Source organism: Elaeis guineensis, chromosome 7 (assembly GCF_000442705.2).
Source record: "Elaeis guineensis isolate ETL-2024a chromosome 7, EG11, whole genome shotgun sequence".
Taxonomy (NCBI): domain Eukaryota; kingdom Viridiplantae; phylum Streptophyta; class Magnoliopsida; order Arecales; family Arecaceae; genus Elaeis; species Elaeis guineensis.
Genome location: NC_025999.2, coordinates 2,960,011 through 2,986,817, shown reverse-complemented (window position 1 = coordinate 2,986,817; position 26,807 = coordinate 2,960,011). Strand labels below are relative to the sequence as shown.

The 26,807-nt window shown below is 37.1% G+C and overlaps 1 protein-coding gene across 1 annotated transcript; it reads left to right on the top strand.

Annotated features, from left to right (window-relative positions):
• LOC105049332 (protein TRANSPARENT TESTA 9-like) lies at nt 1–25,628 on the top strand. The gene is given in 22 exon segments (XM_073261363.1): nt 1–299; nt 4,455–4,506; nt 4,587–4,663; nt 4,743–4,876; nt 4,972–5,068; nt 5,262–5,319; nt 9,876–9,984; nt 10,069–10,192; nt 11,015–11,201; nt 11,304–11,635; nt 13,709–13,815; nt 13,900–13,970; nt 15,536–15,646; nt 18,562–18,624; nt 19,008–19,145; nt 21,526–21,631; nt 21,714–21,785; nt 21,925–21,971; nt 23,022–23,181; nt 23,333–23,499; nt 24,955–25,003; nt 25,006–25,628. Coding segments are annotated over 22 exon segments (2,571 nt in total). The 5' UTR covers nt 1–246; the 3' UTR covers nt 25,263–25,628.
• The last annotated feature ends 1,179 nt before the right edge of the window (nt 25,629–26,807 follow it).

Sequence of the window (26,807 nt, the reverse complement as noted above, 5' to 3'; positions counted from 1 at the left end):
CTTTTATCCTCCTGGAACGGGAAAGATCCATCTGAATTTGTTCCCCTCCGACAGCGAAGAGAGCTGCAGGCGGCGAGGAAAACCAAGATAGGAAAGAAAACAAGAAAAGAAAACGCAAAAGAGGATAGAAGAGAGAAAAATTGTGGGAAGCAAAGCTAAAGATCCCGCCTCCGTTCGGCGGATGCGATGGTTCTTTGGTTGGATTCGGGCGTCGTGTGATCCGTTGCAGCTCGGATCGCCTTCACGATGTGGTTTTCTTTCTGGCGATCCAGAAATCGCTTCTCCTTGGAAGAACTCCGGTACGTTGTCAGCCCTCTTCTCTTTAGGGTTTCTAGGTTGTTAAAGATCCTATTATGGAATTCTTGAGTCGGAATTCAAATCCCCGTGTCGGAATTCGAATTCCTAAGTCGTTATTTGATGTTAACCTGGTGCTGTTTGGTCTGGTCTGGAATCTCTTAACCTTCAAAGAATTGGGTGTTTCCGGTTCGTTTTCATTGTCACAAACTCGTCCTTTGGTATCTTCTTCACTGAATAACATGGATTATATGCATTCAGGAAAAGAAATCCAAGAAAAGTGAAATCTAGATGGCTAAAACGAGTGTTTTAGATTAACTATAATCCTTATCCGTGCTGTTTGGTCTGCAATATGTTAATCTTGAAAGAAGTGGGTGTTCGTGTACAGTTCGTTTTGACTGTTACAAACTCATTCTTCTGTTTGCTGCTTCACTGGGATACGGCGGGTTTTGTGTATGTTTTTCGGAAAAGAGTTGCAAGAAGGGTGAAATCTTGACGGCCTAAAGGAAGAGTTTTGGACTAACCACAATCTTAGTGCTGTTTGGTCTCGAAGCTCTTAATTTATGGTTCATCTTAATCGTTAGACGTTGTTTTGTTTCTGTTTCACCGGAATACTGTAGGTTGTTTTCAGGAAAACAACCAAGAGGTTTCAACTGTTTAGAAGCTTCATATGTGCTGTTTAGCCTAGAATCTTCTAAAACCTAGAAGGATCAGGTGTTGCCTTTATAGCTTGTTTAATTGTAGGAACTCGTTTTGGTTTTCCATCTTCATTGGAACTACTGAAATATATGTGCTATGCATGTGATGAACCCTCTAATATTTGCTTATTTAATGAATGACATTACAAAATGCATAAAAACCCTTCTATCATAATTATATTATAATTTTATTGTAATTGAATAAATCATTAGCATTTAGAATTTATAATCTCCTGACTTCAACTGATGTAAAACTTATAAATATCCAATACATCCACAATCCCATAGTTGTCATATATTTTCTATGGGTCAGTCTTATACTTTTAAATAAAATTCCTTTATGATTTTAATAAAATCATTTAGGCCAGCGACCCAAATTCCCCATCCAATCGGTGCCAAAAACCTCAAAGCACTCTAAATTCCACTGTCTAATTTCGTCACAATCACAAAAGTGCAGTAACAAATTACTTACTTTCACAAAATTAATCTAAAAGAACCTCAAAATAGAAAGACAAAATAATAAAGATAGATCACTCACATCTTCATAGTCTGATTTACAGTCTCATCAGGCTTCCTTATGTTCTCAATCACCAGGGGCTAAATTTCAACAATGAGAAAAAAAATTTTTAAAAGAATTTTTGAGGCAAAAAGTGCTCAAAAAAACCCCTAAAACAAAAATAGAGGGAGGGTTGGTGGAAGAGATTATTTTGTGCCTCTTTGTTGTGCTTGGGATCTCTCTGGACTGTGGTGCCTTGTGATCCCTGGCCTGTTTCTTTTTCTCAATCCTCTTGTTGCGCTTGAGCTTGGCATGGATGGTACTCCTTTTTTTCCTTGTTCTTTATTATAGATGGGAGCATCCACAGAGTTTTGGTTTGAGAGATGGTGCAAGGCTGACTAAAATCAGCATCAGTTATAAAATGGTTTACCTTACCCAATGGCCTGGCCTATATTAGAATGGAAGAAATCAGATTTATATGTTAGACTATATTGTTGTTTTAGAAATTTAATTTAATGGAATAGAGGACTATGGTGGAGTCTAAGATTTGTGTGGATATTAATTTTATATATTAAAGTGAAAGATGAAATGGCATTATGTATCTGTTGTGGAAAAAATATTTAATATCCTTAATGGGCTATCATAAAAGGGATTTGAATGTGCCAGGTAGTTTGACATTTACACAAGGATGACCAAAATTCCATTCTATTTGCTTTTAGAAGTACTATAGATATTGTGGATTGTATGCACATCTCTAAAACCGAAAAATCCAGTATTGCAGCAGTCAATTGATTCTTCTACCAGTAAAAAAAAGCAAGGAAAAGAATAAGAAGGAAATAGAAAGTTGGCCATGCTATTGTATGTGTGGAGGGTCATCAGAGTAAAGCCAAAGAAAGAATAGCCAACTCTCAGGTTCAGAAAATCTCATCATTGGTGATATCTCATAATACCCTCTTTAGCATCTAGAGACAGCAAAACGTTCAGAAGGGACTGTCTCCATTCCTGAAGGGTTCCCATTTAATGTGTATTTGCATGTACATAGATGCCAAGTTGGATTGATAACAGAACCACAAGTAGTTTTGGAAAAGAGTATAGTATTTGAAAACTTGGAATTATTCCGTTGCAGTCAAGATCTAAGTTAGTGCCCAAAAGAAGGGACCTGAATTTGTTTTCCTTAGGATTGGGAGGAGGGGAGGCTTCCAAAATGACCTTAGAACTGGTATTGCAGAATGTGAAGATGCTTAGTTAATAAAGATTTCAGATCCATCAGAAAAAGATGCTGTAGAAACCTGATAGTAGATACATAGGACAAACTCATTCATTGATAATTCTTTTGTGGTTATTTAATGTAAATTGTTGGATTTAGATCAGACTGGTTTTCGAGGTTCGATCCTAAAATTTCTGGCTTGTTTTGGAGGTTTGTGATTGCCCTAGAGAATTTCTGCTACAAACAGCAAGCTGCAAACTCCCTTTTTTTTTTTTTTTTTTGGGGGGGGGGTGTGCAGTGAGTTTGTGGTTTCAGCTTCGTGCAGCTGCAAAGCCTCAAACACTTCCAAGTCCAACACTGACAAAATTTGTTTTTCTTTTTTAAAAAATAGGTTTACAGTTTTGGATTTATAGTAAACCATAAATTTTTAAATGGCTTGACCTGAAACTTTTGAGACTGGCAAGAGGCTCTAAATGTGTTTTACTGGATGATAAGATGTAAACTTTTTTTTCTTTTTTTTTTTAATTAAAAAAACTTTTTGAGTGGTGATAATGGTTGACATTTGATGGTTCCTGTTTCTGCAGAGCTGCAAAGCCTTGAACCCCTTCTGTGCTGCCCTAGAATTAATCATAAAACTGAAACCACTAGAACTGGTTTTGGGCAGATGGTTGTTTGTGAGCTAATTTTTTCATTAGAAAGTGTGGTCAAACTTCATTAATCTTTAAAATGGCAAAGCGGTAGATGTTTTCCAAGTAATTCTTTTTATAGCCATTATCATGAAACTGCCCTTGTATGAAAGAGGAAAAGAGTGAAAAGGTGCAGTTTCAACTATTGCTATAAAGTCTGAGTATAGAATCATTATGCAATACAACTCATAGTGGAGGAAATTTCTAGTGATACATTAATAGAAGATTCATAATCTATTAAGAGGTTGCAAAGACAACTTCAAAACTACTGTTAAGAGGACTGTAAGATGTAAGCTCAAATGGAGGCTTTCTTATTCTGTTGCTATACATATAGATACCAGTAGCAACAGTAAATGTCATGGGCAGTACTTCTTAGGAAGTAATTTTACTTTAAAATAAATAAATAAAATAAAATAAGGCTAATATTGCTAACCTTCTAGTGTTCTAAATCACATCCCATCATGTGGAAATTTCCTAATGACTACATCATATGATGGAAGAATGCTGTCATGGTACCATTTCATCAATGGTTGGATATCTCTGCTAAATTTTTGGAAACCTAACCTGCATGTCCTCTCTTTGTTTCAAGGAGCAAGGGAAAGACCATCTCCAATGATCCAATGAATTATTGACCCAGCCATGCTCTGAAAGCATCCCTAGGCTCCTAGATATGTATTTGCACTTTTTTGTCTTGCTTCTAGAGTCTTGACCACCATATGATCTGTCTGACATTCTAATGTCTGCAATGTTATACTGCAAGAACAGCTACTCAATTGTTTAGCTATTTCCCTTGCTGGTATCCCTTGATAAATGGCAAAACAACCAGGTAGATCTTTTTTTACTGTATATTGTTGTACGACTTTTGTAGGCATATTTATGGATTGCTAATCTGGCTCTGATAGCTTGACTTAAAATGTACAAATGATTCTTGTCAACTTTGAATTTAATGCCAAAGACTGCATTGCTTCAATTTCTATGTTTCAATATTTCTTTTAGCACTTCCATAACAACACATTACCTTTCTTTCCTTCTATTGTCAAACTTCCATATTAATCTGTATCATGCCAATGCAGATATGTAACAGATCAGCTACAGAAGGTTCAAATTGTGAACGAAGTTAACAAGGTGAATGATCACTGGATATGGTTTCTATTTTTTCGAGCTTTGTCTATGGGTCTTTATATTTCCATTGACTGTTTGTGAAGGATTTTGTGATTGAAGCATTGAGATCAATCGCGGAATTAGTGACGTATGGCGATCAGCATGATCCATCTTTTTTTGAGTGAGTTTCTTTAGTTGCCTCAGTTCTTCTGTTTTATTTGTAGACATCTATCTATCATAATACACTGCATATTTTTTAGATTCTTCATGGAGGAACAGATCATGAGTGAATTTGCACGCATATTGAGGATTAGTAGGCCAGCAAAAGTTGCGGTTCAGTTGCTACAGACAATGAGCATTATGATCCAGAATTTAAGAAGTGAACATGCAATTTGTAAGTGAAATAATTGGTTAATTGCTACCATCAACAGGCAGAGATAGTATTCACTATAGTTTTTGTATGTAATATGATTCTCATGTCTGATGCAGATTATATTTTCAGTAATGAACACATGAACTTCCTCATAACGTATTCCTTTGACTTTCAAAATGAAGAGCTTCTGTCATACTACATATCCTTTTTAAGGTTTGTACTTTTCTTTATCTATACATTACTGGTTTTGATTAATACTAGTTTTGATTTATGATGTCCACACCCCACACCCCCTATCCCCACCCCTGCACCCCCCCACCCTGCCAAAAAAAAAAAAAAGAACTTTTTTCTTCAAATTAATGTCATTCAGTTGCTCATGGAGTTTCATTTTTTTTATCTGTTGAAGGGCTATAAGTGGGAAGCTGAACAGGAATACAATCTCATTGCTTGTGAAGACTCACTATGTATGAACCTGACATCCTGTTGTCTGATCACTTAGAGTGCCATTGTTTTCCTGTCTTCCAATTCTTTATCCATCAAGTTGTTAGATCTTGTTTTTTTTCTTTAAAATTTAGAATAAAGGCTGCTTTTTTAAAATAAAAGAATTGGCATAGTTTTTAAGGCACATATGCATGCAGAAATACCTATAAGACAGGCAGGAAAAGTGATATACATTATGTGTAGATGAGAGATATGTTACAAAAATTATGTTTGTGTGACGAAGTTTGTTGTGCCTATTTTAGGTAGTTATGAAACAAAAATGATACCATGCTTGCTAATGGCTTTGAATGAATTGAATGATAAAAAAACACCAAGCCTTGCCAGAGATGTTGCAAGAATGCATAATGATAACTCTCCCAGGAAACCTTTCTGTTTCCTTTTGTCCTTTCAAAAGCTGACTACTTTGGGTAGCTTTCTAGTGATGAATTGGTATGTTATACACATTTGGACTGTATTTGTAATTTTTCTTAAACATTTTTTTGGCCCTTTTACGTGGCCTCTCTTGTTTCTTGGAAAGTTCATTGTACACATGATATACGATATCATCATTAAAAGAATAGTACTAACTTCAGAACACAAAATCAAATTAATAAAACATTATTAAGATAAACAAAACTTAAAAGAAAAGGTGTGGTCAACAAAACTATGTTTGTCAACTTTCATTATTTAACATAGGGTTTTTTGCCTATATACCCTTATAAATGTTTGAAATTGCATGAGTACCCTTACAAATTCATGATTTGCATGTATATCTTTGCAAATTGTTTCTTATTGTAGGTCTATCCTTGACATTATAGAATGCTTGACAGTGTTAGTTTAATTAGTATTTAGTTAAAAGATCCTTTGCATGTATACCCTTATAAATATAAGAAATTATGTGCATACCTACACAAATTTACTATTTATATACAAGGTTTGTTGAATCGTGTTGAACTGGCTGGTTGGGGCATACTAAAGCAGGCTGGTCAGGGACCAGCACGATTCCAGCTATTAAATCAATACGGGCTGGTTCAGTTAAATAAACCCCTACTTTGGCCCATGCTCATGACTTGATTAAACCCTTGTCAACCCCTATTTGGTCTGCTTGCTACTCGATTCCATGCCCCTCAATCCCTCTTGCAAACACTACCCTGCCCCTTCGGGCACTCATGATGATCCCCCTCCCCACTCCTGCGTTCTGATTTAAGCTACTCCTTCCCACCCTCTCCCTCTGCTCCCCTCTTTCTCTTTCACACGGGGTTGGGTTAGGGTTTTCCTTGGCCTCTCTCTCTCTCTCTCTCTTGATTGGGTTAACTTTAGGGTTTCCCTTGCCCTCACTTCCCTCCCTCTCTCCTTTTCTCCATCTCCCCCATTCTCTCCAACTCTCTGTGTTGGTGTGCCCTAGAATGGCATGGTACATAACTAGACCATGCCAAACTAGTCGCTAGCTGGTACTTCTTCTAGTTCCAATTCAGTGAACCTTATTGTATAACCTTGTAAATTATTTCTTTTTGCACGACTGCCTAATTAAGGGTATTTTGGTCATTTTAATTTTAAACAACTCAAATCTTTGCAGCATTAGATGGCATGTTGATCGTAGGGTAAACATGTAAGAAATAATTTATAAGCCTATATATGCAAATAGTAAATTTGTGAGGGTATGCATGCAATTTCAGACATTTTTAAGGTGTACATGCAAATGACCATACTATATGGTTGTTATTCTCTTATACAAAAAAGATCCAGTTTATACTAGTTTGTAATAGCCTAATGCGTACCGATTATTGACACCTCCAGATATGAGTGATATGTTAAACTAGGAAATTTGGGAATTAATATTTATTACTGTTAGATATGGAAAGGAGGGGATTTTGGAAATTTGACTGAGAGTATGAGGAATGCAGACTATTTTGAGGCTGAACTCAGAGAAGTATAGCTTCTAGGTTGTTTACTTTCCTACATAAAGATGAATTCTTTATGTTTTCTTGGAAGTATATCCTTTGAATTGTTTGGGATCTTTAATTAAGTTGATTTTAATTATTTATTATTAATAAATTTCAACATTTAGGTATGTTAATCTGGTTTGACAAGCAAATATTTTTTATTTGTTTTGTAAACAAAGCTTAATATAAATAGTTTGATGAATAGTACGACAAAGCTTGAGTAAGTTACTTCTTTTATAGGATGTGTAGTAGATGTAGGAAGGACAATAGTTTAATGAGGGATGTATCATAAGAGGCTTAAAGCTTCAACTTATAAAGGACAATATCTTAGGGATTTGATTGTGTTAAACAAACTGTTGATTAAGGTTCTCAAAACCTATACCAAGAATTGTATTGGTACAATATTGGTTGAGTATGGTACACTTGGTATGTTTTGGTACAGTGCACACTTCGAGATAGGCTGCTAAGCCACGGTATTGCCTGAATTAGGCAGCGGAACTACTTTGATTTGGACCGCTATGGACCGGCTTGGCTTATATACTAAATTGAACCTCAGTATGATGCTAATACCTAACCAATATTATCGGTACAGGGTGTTATAGGTTAGTATGGCAACCTTGCTCCTAATGGTGCTATTAAGAGGATTAGGAGCTTGGGTTTTAATGGATATGATCATGTTTATAGGTAGCGCCTTCAAGGGTAAAGTGATATTATTATTATTATTATTATTAGTACTACTACTACTATTACTACTACTATTATTTGTTGGGAGGGGGCATGTTCCCCTTTGAAATTGGGGAAGTTCCACTTGTAGTTTACTTATGTGATAGGTGGTGAATCTTGAGGCCCCACTGTAGCCCCCCTTCAAAGTATATCCATCTCAAACATGTCCCCCCACCTAGGATCTGGCAAATGGTGCTAAACCAGTCGGTTCGGAGCGTACTGAAATAGATCGGTTGATTACCAATACAATTCAGAGGCTTAGATCGAGAGGATAATCCTCCCTATGCCCTCTGGCTCTTGCGACGCTTCAACCCTCGCCTCCCCACTGTCTCCTCCTCTTGCCTCTTCCTCTGGGCTCTCTCTTTCTCCAGGTGAGGCCTCCCCCTCGCTCTGGGTTGCTTGAAGCCCTCGTTGCCAGATCCAGCTTCTCCGCCTCATCACGAAGCCTCCTCTCTCTCTCTCTCTCTCTCTCGCCTCCTCCTCCGGCTTCTCTCCCTCGATGCCCTCTAGATCTGGATGTTTCTAATGGTATCTTGGCTAGGTGAGTTGCTTCTCTCTCTCTCTTCCCCTCCCTCCCCCAGCCCCCCCCCCCGGCTTCACCCTTCCTTTTCTTCTTCCTCTCCCCCCTCTCCCTCTCCCGCCTGGTCTCTCTCTTCCTTCCTATCCTTCTCGCTGTCCCCTCCCTCTCCCTATTTGGTAAACTGCGTCATGATATGGTGTGGATCCATACTGTATCAAACTGATTGCCAGCTGATACGAGCCCTGGTACTGCTCAGGCAGACCTTGCCCCCACCTCTTGCTTGATTTGTTTCCCACTCTTCACAATGGGCCTCATCTCTTGTAAAGATAAGTTTGCATTCTTGACTAGGTCTCATATAAATTTGTGTTTGAGTGGAATATGAGTCTAGTAAGTCATGTAACTAGCCTATTGATTAGTTTTCGACCTCTTTTGTTGGCCCAATTCCCTAAACCAAGTTTCTGATGCCTACATTCTGTAGACTCTCTCTTTCTCTCTCACTCAAGAAATAGTGGTGTATTCCTGACCCACAGCTGGCTTCTCCAAAGCCAGATTCTCAAAATTCTATGTTTGAATTTTTGATAGTGCTTTGGCAAAGCATAACATCTCTTTGTTCAATCTACGTACATTTACCAAGTTCTGGTTGTATCTCTTGTATTCTCGTTTAACCTTTTCTAATTTCTTTACCTAAAAATGTCAAGTATTTAGCATGTTGATGTTACGAGATGGGTATTATTATTTGTCATCCATATATCAGTACATTGGATTTTGATGTGTTACTTTTTTTTTGTAGTCTTTAAAATTCATTTGAGTTGCTAATGAGTCAAATACTTAGCCAAAAAATCTTATCACCCCCCACCCCAAGATACGTGCATGCCCACACAAAATTATAGCTCCACTTGTGAGGATATTAGGCCCAGATGTAAGAAAACCTTTTTAGAAGTTGCAATATGGATTTTAAAAAATGAGTTTTAATTGGGCACTTAGGTCATTATGTGAAGCATCATTATGAGTTGATGGCTGAGTAGGATAAATCATTGTGACATAAATCGTTCTTTGTGCATGGTCATAATTTATGGACTTCACTGGATGCACAATTGGCAGTTTCATTATGCTACTGCATGTGTGTCATTTTTTGTCTTTTTTTTTTTTTTGGGTGCTTGGAACAATCCTTTTTGTGATTATGGTTTTGGTTCATTCATCAATGAAGATGGATGTTTGATTTGCCATCTTGGCATCATGAAAACAAAAAGTTTTAATCAAGCAAATATGTACTGGTGTCTACTTTGCTGGTTAGATGTTGACGTGAATTTTTGTCCCTTTTTTATTTAGATAATTCCTTTTTGCCTGTGTTCAGGATGAGGTAGTCTCCTTTCCACTCTATGTTGAGGCCATACGGTTTGCTTTCCATGAAGAAACTATGGTCCGTATTGCAGTACGTGCATTGACCCTTAATGTCTATCATGGTAAGTTTTTTGAGTTTTCTCTTTCTTCTATATAATGATCACTTATCTAACTGTTTTGCTTTTGTCTACCACTTTCTGTTTCAGTTGGAGATGAATATGTGAACAGATATGTTTCACGCGCCCCCTTGTCAGATTATTTTTCGAATATGGTTAAATACTTCCGGAAGCAATGTGCCAGCTTGGATGAATTGGTTTCTCAAGCAGCTAGGTGAGTCTAGGGCATTTTCATTAATGAAATCAGACAACCTGAAGATAACACTTGCATGAACTAAAAACTTTTATGGCTATAGACTATAGTAATTTTTTATCTCTTCCTTGCACTCTCCCTCCAATTGCTGTGTATCCTCTGAGACTGGATGATTTGCACCACTTTCGACTCCTCCCTCTCATGGTTCCACCTCTCAATTCCTCTATTTTCTCCAAGGCAATCTTTTTTAGCAATCCAAGAGTGCCCTCCAGAGAGACCATCTCATTTACTTCTCGGACTATATCTTCATTGATCAACTATTTTCATCATCATCAATCAACTATTTCCTCCTTTAACTGTCTCTGCCTTCAGTCACCAGTATACTGCCTCTGCAACGTCCTGCCTCCATTCCCACTTTGCTGTTTTTGTCTGACCCTCCTGGAACACTTGTTCCAGCACCTGTGCCACCTAGTCATCATTGCTTCATCTTCCACTCTAGCAGATGAACAGAAATATCTTATATTGGAAGTGCTGTGGTGGATGGAGGAGAAGGTGAGGTTACGGTGGGTGAAAAGGTTGTGCACTGGAAATGGAGGTTGGCAGCTGTAAAGGAAAGTCTTATGGTCACTGATCATTTGCTCTTATGATTGCACTTGCACTAGGATTTAGACAGATTTTTTTTATCCTAACAATGGTAGTCTCACATCTCTGTCATTCAACAGACACATGCACACAATATTTGAAGAGAGATGGCTTTTTTGTTCATGATAGGTCCTATTGTTTGTCTTGACTATCAATTTTACAATGTTCTCTTCTAATAAACATAATTGCCTTCTGGGACAGGAATCCTTACCCATCTGATCCAGCCTCCTGCATTCTTGCTGCAGTGGATGAAATTGAGAACAACTTATACTATTTTAGTGATGTTATATCAGCTGGGGTTTCTGATCTTGGAATATTAATAACTGATAATATACTGCAACTTTTGGCTTTTCCATTGCTTCTGCCCTCACTGAAAAAGCAAAGTGGTGTAAGTGCTATAGTTTACTTCTGGACGTCAACTTACATTAGTCCTACTAATGATTGTCTGAGCAATGATTTATGCCTTTCATTCATTACTTTGCTGCTCCAGGGTGCACAAATAGGCATCACCACCACCTTATATTTACTTTGCTGTATATTACATATTTTTAAATCCAAAGATTTGGCAAGTATTATTGCTGCCACACTTTTCTACCCACCAGAGGTTTTTGTTATGAAATTTGAATCATCACCCAATGGCTATTCCTTCGAGCATAGAGTTTCTCAAGAATACCAGCAGCACGATCCTTATTCTATTGGTGCTCAAGCAAATACAGAAGACTTGGGAATTTCTACGCGAGATTGTTCTGGTTCTGGTCAACAATTTTTGCCAAATCATTGTTCCTCTCGAAGTGATACTTGTGGCTCACAATGTACCTTGAGGTAACTTCATTGGTCTTTCCCTCAAAAAAAAAAAAGGTTCATTGATCAGATTGCATCTTCAAGCATGATTAATGATGAATAAACTTTTGAGTCATCTTCTACGTGCATTCAGTTTTGTTGTTTAAAAACTCCTGATTGTAGGATATCTTTATTGAGCAGTAAGTGATGTACTTGATGACAAAAGGACAATCAATGTGGAAGTGGCTCAATGCATTAGTTTGCCAAGTCATTAGCAAATTTAAGTGCATGAAAGAAACCAAGAAACCTTGACTATTTGTATCATTAATGGAAAAATACACTGAATTCTGAAATTTTTCATACTTCCTATCTATCCAAGTGTTAGCATTGTATAATCACCTGCTAAAATCTAGCCTTCGAACTTGCTTGGAAGAGTTACCGGTCCACTTGTCCTGCATTTTTCTTCAAGTTTTGACATCAATTAGGCAAGATACAACACCTTTTCATGTCAATTGTGCATGAATTCTCGTTACATGTTTTTTGATTTGAAACCAAACTTAAAATGCTGTTCTTTCTGGATGTGGATTTTTTTCAGTCAATGAGAGCTGTTATTGGGCTAAGGGCAGGTTTTCTCCTGATTATTCTCTTTTTATTTTTTTTTTTTTTTTTTGAGTTGTCATTATAAATATGCCATATAGTTTCTTTGAAGTATGGAGAACTAAATACTGTCTTACTTACATGTTTTCTTGCTTCCTGAATGCCTGTTTAAATACCTTGATTAGTCACTCTCTTGCAGTTGCAAAGAAGTTATTAGCTCCCAACTTATAAATCCTAAGGGTCTGCTTGTGTTGATAATACCCCTCCTGGTGATTGCTGCAAGTGGAACATTTGGTTTATCAAATCATCTTTCTATAATCCTCCCTGTCCTTAATTGGAACACGTATCCTTTAAACCATCCTTTCTTCCATAAACACCAGAGCACGATATTAGCAATCATCCAGCCATTTGGGTTATGATGTCTAGAGTACCATTTGTTGTGTCTTCTTATGGCTTGCTATTTTACCGTTCTAACGATATTCACATCATTTTGTAGGATACTTTCTGTACCATTTTCACTTACGACTGTTCGTTTCCTTCTTAGTTCAGTTTATCCCTTATCAAGGGTATGAGGCTCCCATAAGGTTCAAATAAAAATGTAGTGAGGAAATTGAACAACTTTGGCATGTGGTTATTTTGTATTTGAAAAGGATAAAAGATTATGGTGCCATCACTAGCCATCTTACTATTGTATTTTGATTTTCTGAATGAAGATTAAGGAGTGGACATAGAGCAGGTGTAGTAGATACTTACAAATCTTATTCTTAATAAGATACCACAATAGGGTAGAATAGTGGCTCAATATATTTATGCTATCATGTGCAGGCTCATACACACATAGTAGAAGGATGTGTAAGAAGAAAACACATTAAATATGAACTTACATCCATTTGTTGCTCCTCAAAACAATAAAAAATGGGGGCTCCACCATTAGGTATGGATATACTTTTTATTTTATAATTGTCATAGACATGATTAGCTAGAATTACTTGGAGCAAGGTATGCTGTCTCGGTACAAAGCCTTGTACTAGTGCCACCCTATCATTGTGTTAGTACGCCTGATATTGGGTCAATTCAGCATACTGAGTATCGGTATGCCCTCATATTACGTACTGATATTGAACTGGTATGATATGCCCTATACCGTCTGGTTCGGTATGTGATGGCATATCATGATTTGGAGCCTCATTGAAAACATGGTAGCTCGGTAAAGGGATCTTTTGAATACTATGGACCTAGTCTTCCATTCCTTGTCCTCGTAACTAGTTATTGGTGATTGTGTGCTAGTCATACCAAGTATGCAACTGAGCTGCTTGTTTGGTGTCATCCTTTTTTTTTTGCTTCTTTTGGACCAGTTGCTGAACTGCCATTGTTATGTTTCTTAAGCAGTTGTGAGTAATAATTCTGTTCTAAATTCCTTTCTCATTGTATAATCTAATTTGTGCCTTTAACAATAGCCATTCTGGACACATCTAGAATTGCTTCTTATGTCATTTACTGGCTTTCCTGATCTGGCAGTCATCTTTGTACATTCAGGGAGGTATTGCTATCATATGTCAGTGGTGGAAATGACTTAGAAGTTTTGGGTTCTTTGAGTTTTCTAGCAACCTTGCTGCAAACAAAAGGTCAAATTACTGTTTCATTTATTCTCTTGTGCTGCTTAGCTATCTTGACGCATTATTCATTGACATCTATGCTATAATCTAAAGAACTAGATGAATCAATGCTAGATGGACTTGGAATTCTTCCTCAAAGAAAGCAACATAAGAAGCTCTTGCTAGTAAGTTTCATCATTTTCTGGCAGTTTACAGCTTCTCTTTTTTTTGAATTTTTCTTTTTATCTGATTCTGAGTTGGTTAGATGGTATGTTACCAGAAGTTCTGAGATCATATTCTACTTTAACTACTGAGTTGTTAGGCTAATGAGACCAAGGGTTTATGTGTCAGTGCCAGTACAAGTGATCGTCACCTGGTGGCACAACATGGTACATGTTCGCCAATGCACAAAATATATGCCAAGCCCAGCTGAAACAAAAAAAAAAAAAAAAAAAAACAGAAGTTTCAAAAAGTTATTTTTTATAAATTAAATATAAGAAAGATTTAATGGGTGCCATAATGGAAAGTTGCGCCGGGCCGAACCGCCTGGTACATCTTGAATGTTACCATACCGGTCTCGTACGAATACGGTGTCTCGTACTATACCGAATCACGTATCGACACTGTAATAGGATGGTATCAGGATGAGGTCCAGTACCAAGATAGCAAACCTCAGGTGTCATGACCACATTGTTCTGGTCTCTTACCGGCCTTTGGTGCTGAGTGTGGGCTGGTGTTGGCTAGTCCTTAAAATCTTGAATTAGAATTAGAAGTCATAAAATATCCCGATAACACAAATATTTTTCTATCTCAAATTAAGTATGTCCTACTTTTGAGAATTTCAAAAGTGAAGCTTAATTGTCAGATGTTGTGACTTGCTGTCTTGGTTGGTGCATTCCCTTCGGTACATCAATTAAGAATTTTTTTAAAAAAAAAACAATTTGTTAACCGAATATATGAAGCATGGACATGGATACAGGAAGTGGTTATGACACTATATGGATATGTTGATAAGGGAACTCTTGAAAAAGTAGGATAAGATACATCTATGATGGCTACACGCATTGTTTTAAAATGCAGTGCATAAGGCTGCATATGCGTATGTGGTCCCTGAGCTCACCGCATAACCTATATTGTCTATTATATGCAATTGGGCTGCATATGGGCTCAGAAGATAGTTTCTTAGCACTTTTCAGGCACATACACAGTAGGATTAGCATTATGTGTCTGTGTATTCAACTTAGTTATCTTTGTACAATCGCGTACGTAGCCCTTTAAGTCTTGTGCAACCAGATATATGGCCGCTTTTATGTAGGCTCATGCAAATTAGGCATGCTCAAACTGATAGTTGGGTTGGATGTGGGTTTTAAGTGAGTTGGATGTGTGTATATTAACCATGTCAATATGCTATAACTATTGGTACTAAAAATCAATTGCAAAGTAGAAATCACTAATTACTAGATGCACTAATTACTAGATGTTGTTGTTATAAATATTACTATTTTTTGCATATCATTGTCATATCATTAGTTTGTTACTAAATGTTGTTATTACATGTGTATATGTATGTGGCAAATCCAACTTTACGAACTTATGATGTATTCATCAGGGAAAGTGTATTTTTTCTTGTCATGAAAACAACTCCTTTTTTCTGAAGTAGGAAAAATAACTTTGCTTTCATTGCCATTTTCATCTTATATTTTCCTAAAATTGTAATTTTTTCCATGACTTATTTGTGGTTGGCCTGCAGCAAGCTTTAGTAGGTGAAGACTCTGGTGAGGAGCAGCTGTTTTCTTCAGAGAACAGGATGATGAGAGATAGCATAACTACCGAACTTGATAGATACCTGCACAAAGTTGAGGTATTCATGTTGCTTTTATCCAAATTCCTTCTAGATCTTCCTTGTCTAATATTATATCTGGTTGCAGTGCAGTCTTATCAGATTTTGGCAGTCTCTTAGTCATTCTTGCTTAGTTCCTTTATAATTTTCAACGACTTGCAGCTTTTGCTAATGAATTTCTACTGCTCTCTAAACATGAGTCCATTTTTTTGCTTCCACTGTCTTCCATGTAATTGTAGCCTCTAAGGTTTTTGATTTGGTAAATTTATTGCTTAGCGTCAATGTTGAAATTCTTTTGGTCGAGCAAGGATAATAATATCCAGCGGTACCATATCTAACAATTGACATATTATTGTAACTAGCAGGCAGCCTGCACGATGTGCAGGGATTTGATCATGTGGAATGAGCATAAAACATTATGCCTATAGGTTGTGCAAGTTGAAATGCATAAATAACACATGTACTAGCAAGTTATAGCATCTTCGTCATCATCATAATAATAATAGTAATAATAATCATGGTGGTGGTAGTAGTAGTAGTAATAATCAATGTTTGCCATACATACCTCCCTATACTGTCCGGGACAGGGCATAATGTACCATATGACACTGTCGTACCAGTCCGTACCACATACCGATACTGAAAAAGGATGGTATTGGTACAGGGTCCAGTATTGAGATGGCAAATTTTGGTACTAATAATAATAATAATAATCATGATAATAATAATAATAATCATTATAATAATTATGAAAAGTATAGGAAAGGCACATGGAATCAAGCAATGAAAAAAATTATTACAAACAAATACTGCATTTATGTGGTACTTTATGAATTGCTGAGGACCAACAGCAACTAATATAAGGCATATTTGAATTTTCAGCATGTCAGGTATCAAGCAGTGCTGATAATTAAATATGTCTGAGGTGCCAAAACAATGGTATGACAATGTCAAGACACACTTGCATTCAATGCAAATAAATGAATCTTAATTAAGACCACTTTGAACAAACCATACCGTACACCCACCATGACAGGAAACAAAAATGCTCTAAGTAAACAAAACAAAGGCAAAGAAGCAAGAAACCATCCCAAATGATACATGTATAGAGAAAACAAACATACTATGTGTCCAATGAGCTAACTTCAGTAAACCTCAGTTGAACTCAAGAAAAGTAGGTAAAGGTAATCATTGATAATCTTAACAGTAGTCTCGGTGAAGCAGTCATCTGGGCTGCTTAGATCATTTTCTCCTATCCCATGATTGGGATACCACCTTTCCCCATCCAAAGAGGTAGTTCCCTATCCATCTTGGACCACCCCCATTATGCTACAAGAACAACTGACTCAATGTTTCTACTTTAAGATTTTAGATGATGTGGGTCCAGGATCCTAACCTCCTGGGAATGAAGGCCTAATAAGAATCTCTAAGTGAAATCAGTAACCAATACAAACACTGCCTTCATTGTACAACAGAAGCAAACCGATCCAAGGTGGTCACAACAGAATAATCCTGCTGAACCATATCAGTTTGAATGTTAGAATGCCCAGGAAAAATTCGTCATAGCACTCTGTAGAATCAAAAATGTCAATGACAAAACGAACTATCGTGGAAAAAAGCAACACTGCTTAACCAGAAAAATCTTAAATTTTTTAATGCTATAATGCTCAGGGAAAGTTCATTGTAGCATTTTGCCGGATCAAAAGTACCTGTGGGAAGAAAGGTATTGCTTAGCCAACACGGAAAAACCCAAGGTTTCCTCAGTAAATCATGTCAAAAGAAGCCTGAAGGAAAGAGTAAACTGCTCAACCAAAATAGGTCAAAGCCCAAAGTCTTCTCAGATAATCATCATAACTTCAAACTAGTCCATATCAACATGTCATGGACCCAAAGCACAATTATGCTAACAAAAATAATCCAGCCACAATCTATCAAATTTACTTGGTATGCTCACTTTGATTGCCACCCAAGGAAGCCCAAGCAACAATAACACTTAATCAAACATACATGCACTCAATCCAACCGGACCAGTGGCTTTTTGCTGGTAGAGGAGGGTAGCAGAGGTCCAGGCCCAAACATCAGTGAGGGTGCTAATGGCAAAGGCACCAGTGAAGGTGGTGGTTGCCGGTGGTGGTGGTGTTAGTTGGAATGAATCGTATGTAGGCAACGACCTAGGTGTTGGTGGCAGTGAGGAGGAGCATCCAAAATCAGTTCAATGATCTGAGGAGAGAAGCTGTGGGAAAGTGAAAGGAGATGATACACCCAACCTTGACCACACTATGGCCAAACCTTGCTAGATGGAGAACATGACCTCAATGGGAGAGGTCAAAAGTGTGAAAGTTCACCCTGATGGGGACATGTGGCCAAGCCTTCTATGCTCAAGGCTCAGCCATTGGCTGATCCTATGGCCAAATTGAACCTCAGCACATCTATTTCTCCCAGTAAAAGCCAGCACCTGTATTTAAGCACTGATCCAAGGCCCAAACCAAGGTTTTATGAAGGACAGGCATGTCATTAAAAGAATGGAAAAGTGGAATGGGAACATGAAAATTCTGTGCATGGAATTTTACTGGTGGATTCTATAGTCACTGTGACCTATAGATATGGATATAGTTGACCCCGAAACCATAAATCCGAGCTCTAATATACAAAGGCTTATATCATCACTGCTCTATATAGCAGAGAGGTGTTATTGCAGCCTCAGTTGGACCGCCAAAAAGAATGTTAAAGCAAACTATCTTTGTCACAATCTATTACAAGATTATTGTGTATATGTTGTTAATGGAGGTATTGTGGTTTGAGAACATGGTCATGCCTCTACCCAGCTCTGAGATATCTGTCAGTTAAAAGTTATTTTATTTCCGCTGCATTATTTTGATTTTGGACCTGACCTGTGTTTAGAGTTTAATCAAGCTTGTTTTGTATTTCTTTTGTAGGAACAGTTTGGCCTATTGAGTCGTGCAGAACAAGGGATTAGCTCTCAACTACACAGATCTCAGGTCTTGGTTGACTCTTAGCTTTCCCCTTGGTCTTTCCAATATTACGAAGCTGTTGATGATCTCAAATCAGAAAGAAATTAGAAACCAAAACTGAGAATTTCACATCTGGTTTTGGAAAAGTCAAACTTAACTACCTAATATTGGATTGATTTTTTTTTTTTTTGTGCATTAAATGGTCAACCTGCAATGCATAATTTGGGTCAAAGTTGTGCTTGCCTTGGACTACAGGTTTATCTGATTAACATCTCCCATTCCTAGCTATGGTGTTTGAAGCATTCTAGTATATTTTTACATTAAACATCATATCATTAGAATAAATGTATATTTGGAGTTTTAGAGCACAAGCAATTACCATTTACATAGTGATTGTTTGTGCTCTGTAGGTGCTCGATGCGCTAGTCAGTCTTTTCTGCAGGTCCGATGTATCTGCAGATATACTATGGGCTGGTGGTTGGCTATTACGGCAGCTGCTCCCGCATGGGGAAGAAGAATTCACTTCTCTTCATCTTGAACGACTGAAGGTAAAATCCTAAGGAGTTGTTTTTTCATTTTTTGTATGTTTCACTTGTATGTTTCTGGATCACTACCATTGTTAAATGGTGATGGGGTTTAAGTACATTTGCATCTATTTTTGTATGAATGTAACAGGTTTGCATTTTATGCCATTTGATAAAATGCTAATAGAGTGAATTAGGAAGCTATTGCAATTGCTGTTGACTTGTGAAATGTTAAATATTGCATTAGGTTTGCATTTTATGCCATTTTGATAAAATGCTAATAGAATGAATTAGGAAGCTATTGCAATTGCTGTTGACTTGTGAAATGTTAAATATTGCATTCTTCCACCTTTGTCAATGAAACATCTTGCTTTCATAAAGTTTTGGTCACCATAACATAAATGTAATTATTTATTACATTACCAATTTATAAACTGCTTCCACTTGCAATCTTCCTTGTCAAATGCCTCTAATTACATTTGCAGTTTTTTAAGGAGCAAGCATGTTGATGGCTTAATAGGTGAATAAAGTAGCTCGAGCTCGCATGGTTACTTTTTGGCAATCTGCAAAATGTCTGTGACTAGGTGTTTGTCTTCTATTGTAGTTCTCCAAATTGGTGGTTGCTAATCAAATTTGATGGTGTAGGTGATCCAAAATCTTGGGAGGTTGATTTTGCAATGACTTCTATAAAATGTAGGTAGCTGGAGAGATGTACTTAAATCTTTTCAATTGGTTCTCCTAGTTGAATTAAGGGTGCTTGTGATGGGTTAAAAAGTGCTTCACATCTTGCATGGGTTTATATTATATATGGCATATGCATACGAACTACTTGGTTGAGTTAGTGTGATAACGTACCTACCATGAACTAGGACAGTTTGTGGCCTTGGTATGGTATTTGGCCAGAACTGGTGCGAACAGGCCCTCACCAGGCCGAACCTTCTGGAATTGCTTGATTTTTTGTGGCCCTGTACTGGTTCAGGGTCCTTAATGATTGGAGAAAGGAGAAAATGAGGAGAGGAAAAAGACTGGGAGAGAGCGGAAAGGCGAGCGGGAGGTCTGATCTAGTTAAGGGCCTCTACCTTTTTTTTTTTCATTGATGTTGCATCCATAAATGAGGAAAAAAATAAAAAAATAAAAGCATATCACATTTAAACATCAAAAGTGAACTCAAACCCTATTTTCCATTGAAAACTAGAGAAAATAAGTTTTGAAAACATTAAAAAAAAAAAGAAGAAAATACGTTATTTTTTGGCCTACTAGTATGGTTTGTAGAGTCTAGTACGGTATTGCTACGGTCTGGTCTGGTACCAATGTGGTACCACTACTGTGCTATACTAGTCTCCTACCAATACGCTATACTGTCATCCTTGTTATTATGGATATCAGCTTTCTAGTGGCCTTCTATATGGGGGAGCTATAAAGGTTGACATTTTCTATATTTTGATGTTAGGAGAATATAACTGGGGTTAAAAAGGTACCAGCTCTAAATTTTCAGATTACCTGACTAGCCGGCACATTGGATGTCAAGGGAAACTTTCGTGGTTGCATGATCTAGAAAAGGGATTGTCTTAGTGGCCCGACCAAAATGTTTAGATGTAATCCTCATATAGATAGGGAGGACTTAGGGGAATATAATTTTGGGGCTCAAGCTCTCGCATGATGAGATAATAAATAACAATAATGGGGTTTGACCGGTTTTGATCATAGAAAATTGACACTGGGAATTGTGATTGGGTTCTTTATTTTTTGATATAAATTTTGGGGTTTTTTTTTTTTTTTAGTTTGTACTTTTTAAGGCTACAAGAGCTATTTTATGGTAAAGTACTTAATTTATACTGGTACCATTTACGTTGGCATGTCCATGCAGAAAGCTGAATATAGCAACTCATGTTGTAAACTTTTCAGTATTCAAGTGGAAGGAACAAACCATAGAGTTTCACTTTAGTTGCCGTTGTCCATTTGTTGACTTGACATGCCAACTTCTTTATTTTCGATAAGATTGCATTAAATAAAAAGCCATCTTGGTGGTCCTTTTTCTCAAAATGCTAGCATGAAGTTTAGATGTAAAATCAAATAAAAGACATTTTTATGTTTAAATGTATTAAATAATGTTGGTTAAGAACTAATTCTTCTTATTAAGTTTCTTGATAAGCCTTCTTGGTGTTGCACAGAACTGTTTCTGCTGTTATTCCATTTCTTTCATGATTAGATTAAAATGTGACCTGATTTCTGTGATTATGTATGCACACCCATGGATGATTACACAATCTGCAAACTCATATTTCTGTAATACATGCAAATTTGTTTTGTATTATATCTGACAAGGAACAATTTCTGGTTCAGTTGCTGATTCAGTTGTGCATGCTTGTACATTCATCATACATAAAAAGCTTGCTACATACAGGATTCAAACCAGTACTCCACTGCTTATCTTTTGACGGAAATTAAAGGGAGCTGGTGCGATCTGCTTATAACGGTTCTTAAAGATCAATGGAAGAATTGCAAGAGAGGTACTTTTGAATGTTGCTGGGAATTATTGACATGCATATTCACATTGATCTGATGCTCATTCTGCCATAACTTTCAAATCAGCAATCGAGGCTTCATCACCTCCAAAAAACCCAAGATGCATACTTCTGCCATCACAGACATTCTCTTCTGGAGGTTAGGTCTATAAAGTTGTTGATGTTTACTTCTGTTTTTATATTACATTCTTTCCTGATAATCAGATGTGCTTGGCAATTTATTTTAAAGAGAATGCTTACAATGGATGGTTCTTAATATCAGCTTAATAGTATTCCAGGTGAATCCTCTTTTGCTGCTGGTGAAAGAATGTGCGAGATGGTCAAGGTTGGTCACTTCTTATTTGGACAACTTTTTTCCCTATTCAGTGGTGCAGGAAAGCAACATCCAAAATACTGAGACATTGTTTTCCTATGATATGTTATCTTTTAATATAAGTATGTTGCTTTTGGATTTCTTTCTTTTTTTTTTAGGAAATTTACTGAGAGTCATAGACCTCATGCCAAAAGCTTTGTTTCTGGCTCGGCACAGCATGCTACAGAAATCATAATCATCCATACTTCATTGCATGTGCGTCACATTTGCCAAATAGTAGTTGGTATAGCCTATGAGAGCAACAGCATTAAGGCCTTTATTTTTACACAACTGTGAATGTATATGCCAGTGTGCGTGCATGCTAGTATTTTTCGTGGGTAGGTGTGGAGCTTGGAATCATGAGTTGGTAAGCAAATACGCAGAACAGTTCATACCACCATTACCAAACTGTGAAAGAGAGTGAGAAAAGAGCCTGGAAATGTCACAGTTGTCAACATAATAGTTGGTAATCCAACAATAACAGGGAATGAATAAGTGAACAAACAAAATCTGATCAAACATTTTGGAGGTGAAGTCCTTGTTAGTGTTAATAATGGTAACATTTTGACTCATCCTAAGTGTTAACAATGGGTAACATATTTATATCAGTTTCCTTGTATACCTTTTGTTCAAGGTGGGGTATAATCCACATAGGGAATTAGGAAGTATTTTAGTTGCACGCTTCCATCAGTATTGGCTGCTGCTGATGGTTGGCCTTCTGTAGACCATGGGTTCTGTTGGGAAATGGCTGCATGGGAAGAGATTGAAAGGGGGAAAGATCTTTTGATAGAAAGAAGAAAGAGAGGTGCTAAATTACAATTATAATGGCAAAAACCTCCTTATAGAATAGAAAGTGTAGCATATAAGGTTTGTGTTTGGTCATTATAATTTGTGAAGGTGGACCATCACCCTGCTTTTTAAGCATTTCTGCAGGTACAAACCATTCATGATATACAAACATGTACTTGCTGTCTCTTTTTGATGCATGTGGAATCAATGATTCATCAGCAATGATATTTTCAGGTATTTGTACTTCAACGTCAGCTTATATTTTTATCATTTGGAGGAACTTTAGCTGACCTACCTCCGAGTCATTCTCCCATAGATTCTCCTGTATCTTCCCAAGCAAAAACTGCTGGGTTGGATGTTCTAGTACCTAAACCTGGCTGCGAAATTAACTTAGGTAAGCTTTATGATTTCTTTCATGTCACAATTCTGCTTATAATTGGTATTACTAGTATGAAGTTACCATTACTGTGGGATGTCCATTTGTTGTTAAATTTTATGTCAAGGTCTTGAATTTGAACCCCCTTTTTTGTTTGTTAATTTCACAGTCAATGCGGTATCTTGTAGAATAGCATTTGAGAGAGGAAAAGAACGCCACTTTTTCTTTTTAGCACTGTCAAGGGGAACATCTGGGTGGATTCTCCTTGCAGAAGAATTACCACTCAAACAGCAATCTGGAATTATTCGTGTCACAGCGCCCTTGGCCGGCTCAGATGTATGTATATTTAAGCTGTTAGTCTTAATGGTTTTTCTGTCTTACCTGAAAATCCATTGTCCTATCAGTTCGCTGTTGTTTTAGTCCATTTAAATGAGCCTGTTGATTAAATGACTCTAAGAAAGGACACCTGGACATGATTCTCAAGACTGGCTTTCTTCATGATCCTTAACTTTATTGACTTGCTATTTGATTTTTCACCCTTAATTTAATTAAAGTCTACTAATATAGTTAGAGTTTATCAGAACTTGGAGGGACACTAATCATTATGTACAGAATAAATGTTAAGGATTTTCATATGTTTCTAATTTAGAACATAGAAAGCACTGCCTCACTGATGCTTGCATTCCTTAATTTCTGCAGCCCAGTAGCTAATTTCATGTACAAGCAGGGGGCATTATATTGTTTACCTTCAAATTTTCAATAATTTCTCTCTTGGTTCTGCAAAATTCATGTCATAAATTTTTAAAATTACTGTCCTAACTATGATGTATTCATGCATGGCCTTCGACCTTTTGACATGACTTTCCTCCCAATTTGACCAAATGATTGCTCATGCCTTTTAGGCCGAAGGGATCAAAGAAGCTGACCCCTTCTCTGGAAAAGAACAAAAAAACAAAAGCATTCACACCACGAGTCTAATGAATTGAAGATTGAACTCCTAAAAAACCTGTGCAGAAATGCAGTATGAGATTTGATCAAGTGGACACTCACTTTCAGGTTATCTCCTGATGCTTTGCATGATTCTACAATAGATCTCCTAATTCATTATCCCTTTGCCAACTGAAGAAATAGTCTCGGATTATCCAGCATACGGAAAAGCTGTTAGTGGTTAGAAATTTAGTTATCCACCCAGCATCCACTGTGAGGTCCCACGTTGCAAAATCCACCTATTCATCCTCCATATGCTAAGAACTCAAATTTAACTCACCAAACAACACATTGTGATACTGTATTTTTCAAACCAATAAATGCCTATGAAAGCAAGGAGCCATAACCATTATAGGATGCACTTTCATGAACTATTGTTGCACAGTCAAATTGAATAACCTTGGAAACTATACTGTAGAACAAGCTCTTGAACAAGCATCAAGGCAGAATGTAATCTCAGTCTCATCCCAACCACAATTCAGAGATATCCCTTGAAGTGACAGTTTTGATTACCTTTTTATCATCATGTAAGGCTCCAACAACCTTTCAGCTTCCAATATGAACTGTGCCTTCTAGGTATTACTCCAACTATTTGCTGCATACAAGTTAACTTCACTGGGATGGTTCCTGACAAATGCTGATTTTCTCAAATCCCTCCCCCTCCTCCTTCCCTCTTTCAAAAAATGCTGAAAGACACTTGAGATGAAATATGCAGAAGCATAGTCTTCTTTTGTGTTCCTTTTCAAATCAGAGATAGTAAATAGTGAAATAGTGCTGACTTTTCTTGTTTTCACTATTCATCAGCCGAGAATAGATGAAAAGCATTCGAAGTGGTTGCATTTATGCATTCGCCCTCAAATTTATCCTTATTGGACCCTACGAAGTATGATGCTTTAAGCAAAGGGAAGACAAAGATTTTGCCTGATGGGAGATGGACACTAGCTTTCAGGGATGAGCAATCTTGCAAGACAGCTGAGTCTATGGTAATTGAAGAGATAAATCTGCAACGCAGGGCAGTGGAGCAGAGGCTGAAGCCATTGCTTGAACTTGATATACCCGGACATACTCCAGGACCTTGTACTCTGGAGGCATCAACAGCAGAAGTTGGTTAGTGATTTTTTGTAGATTCCAACAAATGGAATTGTGAAATAATTAGCGGCTTTTCAGCATGGAGAGAGTTGTGCCTGGTATCTTTTACAAGTACTCACCGACATCTGTATGATATGAGCAGTGTAGTTCTCCTAAGTCACCATTTTTACACCAAATGTAGAGTTTGAGTGATTTGAGTGCGCGGCGGCTCAATGCCATTCTTTGTACGTTAGTTGTATCTACTTTCTCTTTTTTATTCTATATGTTCCATTATTCATTTTTTAACTAGCCATAGAGCAAAAATCAGTTGTATTCACTCAGATCAATTGTATGGTGGACCATTGTGGATGATATATACTACAGGCTGGTGGTTAGGAGTTCTCGCACAATTTCAGGATTGTCAATCTCGACTTAGGATGATACACTGTATTTGAGTGTTGTATGCAAAAATTTGAAAATTAAGGAAGGAGGTGCAGCTGAACACAAGCAAACTGTTAGCAGCAAAGCCTTGAATGAATCTACTTGGACTCGCTATTGTGAATCTCACTCTGTTGCATCAAATATTATATCATTAAACTAAACTCGTATTTTGAAATCCTTGACATTTTTTCATATTTCTTTTAAGGTTTCGCTGTTAAGCCTTTAAAATCTTTCTGCGCGGCCTTGGAGGGGGATGAACGTGTATGGTGTCTGGAGGAGAAGCCAGTACCATGCAAGGAAGTCAATTTCATGACCTAACAATGGGAAAAGAAGCAATTTATTGAAATATTTTATGGTTATAAAGAATGCAACTCTCGTCACCCAAAAGTCAAAAGTAATCAATGTAATTATTTTTTTTTATTTTAAATTAGGCCTCTTAGTTCTTATCTTCTACATATGTGTAAAGTTATGCTTAAATGTTTGTGTGGACGGAAGGCAGGCGTACGTTAACACTCACTCTGTAAAAGTATATATGGTGCGTAATTTATATTAGTTTTAGGCATATCCATTGTACGTCAGCCCATTGAGCAGATTAGGTTTGCGGAAGTTTGAACCTCGATTCAACTAAATGTTGTGTGTGCATGACAGCAGGACTGCTAATAATAGCAATTTATTTTTTGGTTTTATTCGGAAAACAGTGGGGTTAATTTGCAGTGCCAAAAAAAAAAAAAAAAAAAAAAAAGAAAAGAGAAGAAAATCTTTGTTTTCTTGTTGGCTAGAGTTTTTTTTTTTTTAATATATATATATAAACACGAAGCCTGACTAGCCAAGTTAAAGACTTGTGGGACCGGGTTTTCCTTTATTATTTCTTAATGTCTGTGGGGACGCTGCAGAAGACCTCGGAGAGAACAGTCTCAATGGACATTGTATTGATATCAAGACTGTTTCAACATCACAAATCAGAACCATGGTCCCAACTTTACTTTTGATGCCTCTGGAGAATATAATTGTTAACAATGTAATTGTGCTTCTTAAAGCCGTCTTCTATTCTTCTTTTTTTTTTTTTTTTAAGAAAAAAAAAAAAAAAGAGTCATGGCCCTTTGTTTGCACTTCGAGTAACTCGAGAGGCAAAAACATGAAGTCGGAGA